We start from the raw sequence: 2,455 nt of genomic DNA on the forward strand, positions 1-2,455 counted from the left end.
AATCTGGTGTGTCAACCACTGGGCCCTGAACCCCACCTTGGGTGGGTGCTGGGGGGCAGCTCCCAGCCCGTGGCTGCCAGAGCTGAGGGCTGGTCACCTTGTTTCTCCACAGGCAGAAGTGAAGGTGCTGAAAGACCGGCTGGAGATGGAGAAGCAGGCCTGGGAGGAGAACTACATGAAGAAGGAGGTAATGGCAAGGGCTGCCCTTTTCCAGAGGTGCCACCCCTGGGCTCTGGGAAGGACTGAGGCAGTGTTTGCTATCTCTGTCCCCAGGAAGCCTGGCTGCTGTCCCGGGAGCAGGAGCTGCGGGACGAGGTGAGGAAGGAGAGAGACAAAGAGATCGAGGTGGTGATCCAGCGCCTGGAGGCTGACATGTCCTTGGCCAAGGAGGAGTGTGAGAGGGCAGCGGAGAACAGGTGAAGAGGAGAGGGAGTGGCTGGGATGGTCCTGGCAGCACAGGGCTGAGCCAGGCTGCCTGTCCTTTCCTCCCATTAGGATAAAGAGGATCCGAGACAAATACGAGGTGGAGCTCCAGGAGCTGGAGAGGTCGGAGCGGAAGCTGCAGGATCGCTGCAACGAGCTGAAGGGGCGGCTGGCAGAGCTGGAAGGGGAGAGCATCCGTCTGCAGGGCCTGCTGAAGCACAAGGAGCAGGAGGTGGAGGAGATCCAGAAGGTGGGTTGGGAGCAGAGCCTGGGGCTCTGGCTTCTCTCCGCTCCATCCCCCTGCATCGCCCTGTGCCTGTTGGCACCTTGGTGTCACCTCTGTGCCCTGCTGCAGGTGAGGGACGAGCTGGCCCAGGAGCGGAGCAGCCTGACAGAGGTGATCCGGCAGGAGTTTGCTGACAGGCTGGTGGGCACCGAGGAGGAGAACAAGCGGCTAAAGGTGGAGATGGCAGAGATGAGAGCCCGGCAGCGCCTGGAGCTGGACAGGATACTGAGGGAGAAGGACCAGGAGCTGGAGGAGGTGCACAGGAGGTGAGGCTGAGCGGCCCCGGGCACGTCGCAGGAGCGTGTCTGCAGTGCTGTGTCCTCGGGCACAGCTCCCAGTCCCCAGCGGGCAAAACGGGCAGTGGAGTCTCACCCGTGCTGGCTGCCTGCTCAGCCACCATCAGGACTCTGGCCCTTGTGACTTCTAGCCTGCTTGTGTCATCCTGTCCTCAGGGCTGCTCCTTTGCATGCCTGGGGACACGAGCAGGCAGCTGGAGCAGTCTGAAGGCTCCTGCCAGGAGAGGCCAGTGTTTGAGCACACAGAGCTCACTGGTGTTCCCAGGTCGGGCTAAGTGATTCCCACACTGAGAGCCAAGGTCATGCCTTGGATATGAGATAAGGAGGATCCCCTTTCCTCTTCCGCACAGCCTGGCAAATGTTGGAACACAAAGTCTGGTGCTCTGAGAGCTGTGGGGAAGAGTCCAGCCATGAGACAGCTTGAGAAACGGGAGGAAACTTAAAATCCCCTCCCTGTGGTCCCATTAATTAATTAAGTCTTGTGAAGTGAATGGCCTCTTCTTCCTTAGATGACTCAATCCGAGCTATATCACACCAGCAAGGGAATGAATGTGCTTCTTGTGTGTAACAGCACCCTGAGCCATCTTTGAGGGTGTTGGGGGGAGAGGGGCTGCAGCCCCCCCCCATGTTGAAACCACCCTCCTGGGGCACAAGGCCAGCCCAGTGTTTGGGGCTGTGTTCCTCAGCCTCCGTGTCCCTCTGCTCAGGGTGAAGACAGCAGTGGTGAGGAAGGCAGAGAGCGTGAGCAGCCTTCGGAAGCAGTACGAAGTGAGTGAGGGGGGCAGCCGGCCCCAGCCCCCCCTGCCCAGCTCTGCCCGGGGGGCTGCCAGCTCCCCCTCTCCTCTGCTCTCTTGCAGGCGGCCGTGCAGCGCGCCGACCGCCTGGAAGCCCTCCTGAAGCAGCAGCAAAAGCAGCTGCTGGCTACCAAATAACCATTCGGGGCTGGGGGGGCTCTGAGGTGCTCTCCAGACCCTGCTCGGGGGGAGCAGACACCCGTGGGTGTGGGGCTGGGCTCTCCCTTCCTTCCGTCCTCGTTTTCCACAGCCTGGTCCCGGTGCTGGGAGCCCTGCCGGAGTGCCTGGCTGGCCTCAGATGTTTGGTGTTTTAGCAATAAACCTGCATTGGTTTCTACAGCCTGCCCTGTCCCCTGGGGAAGGGGAGGGGGCCCTGGCACCCCCCACTCCTTTTCCTTGTCTGCTGTGTCCCTCCCCTGTGTGCATTGGTGTGAGTGGGTGCTTGACCCTCCCTGCACCATCTTCCTGCATCGCAGGGCCTTTTCCGTGGCAGGGTATGTGGGACCTGCAGGTCAGGGCTGAGCTGGGGGACAGAAATATGGAATTTTGAGGTTGGGGGGCTGAGTTGAGCCCCCCATGTTCCCGCTAGCTGCCGAGTGGTGCATGGAGGTGGGCGCTGTAGCCCAGCAGCCCACGCACGGGGGTGCTGGCTCCGG

The 2,455-nt window shown here is 61.4% G+C and overlaps 1 protein-coding gene across 1 annotated transcript in view; it reads left to right on the plus strand.

Annotated features, from left to right (window-relative positions):
* CEP131 (centrosomal protein 131kDa) overlaps positions 1-1,937 on the plus strand; it is a 12,937-nt gene extending 11,000 nt beyond the window's left edge. Inside the window, exons 17-22 of the mRNA XM_010008654.1 lie at positions 113-187; positions 274-416; positions 496-673; positions 779-975; positions 1,713-1,773; positions 1,863-1,937. Of these exons, the coding sequence (XP_010006956.1) occupies positions 113-187; positions 274-416; positions 496-673; positions 779-975; positions 1,713-1,773; positions 1,863-1,937 (729 nt within the window). The remainder of the gene's footprint in view (positions 1-112; positions 188-273; positions 417-495; positions 674-778; positions 976-1,712; positions 1,774-1,862) is intronic.
* Positions 1,938-2,455: the final 518 nt, after the last annotated feature.

This window comes from Chaetura pelagica, unplaced genomic scaffold (genome assembly GCF_000747805.2).
Source record: "Chaetura pelagica isolate M959 unplaced genomic scaffold, ChaPel_1.0 scaffold962, whole genome shotgun sequence".
Taxonomy (NCBI): domain Eukaryota; kingdom Metazoa; phylum Chordata; class Aves; order Apodiformes; family Apodidae; genus Chaetura; species Chaetura pelagica.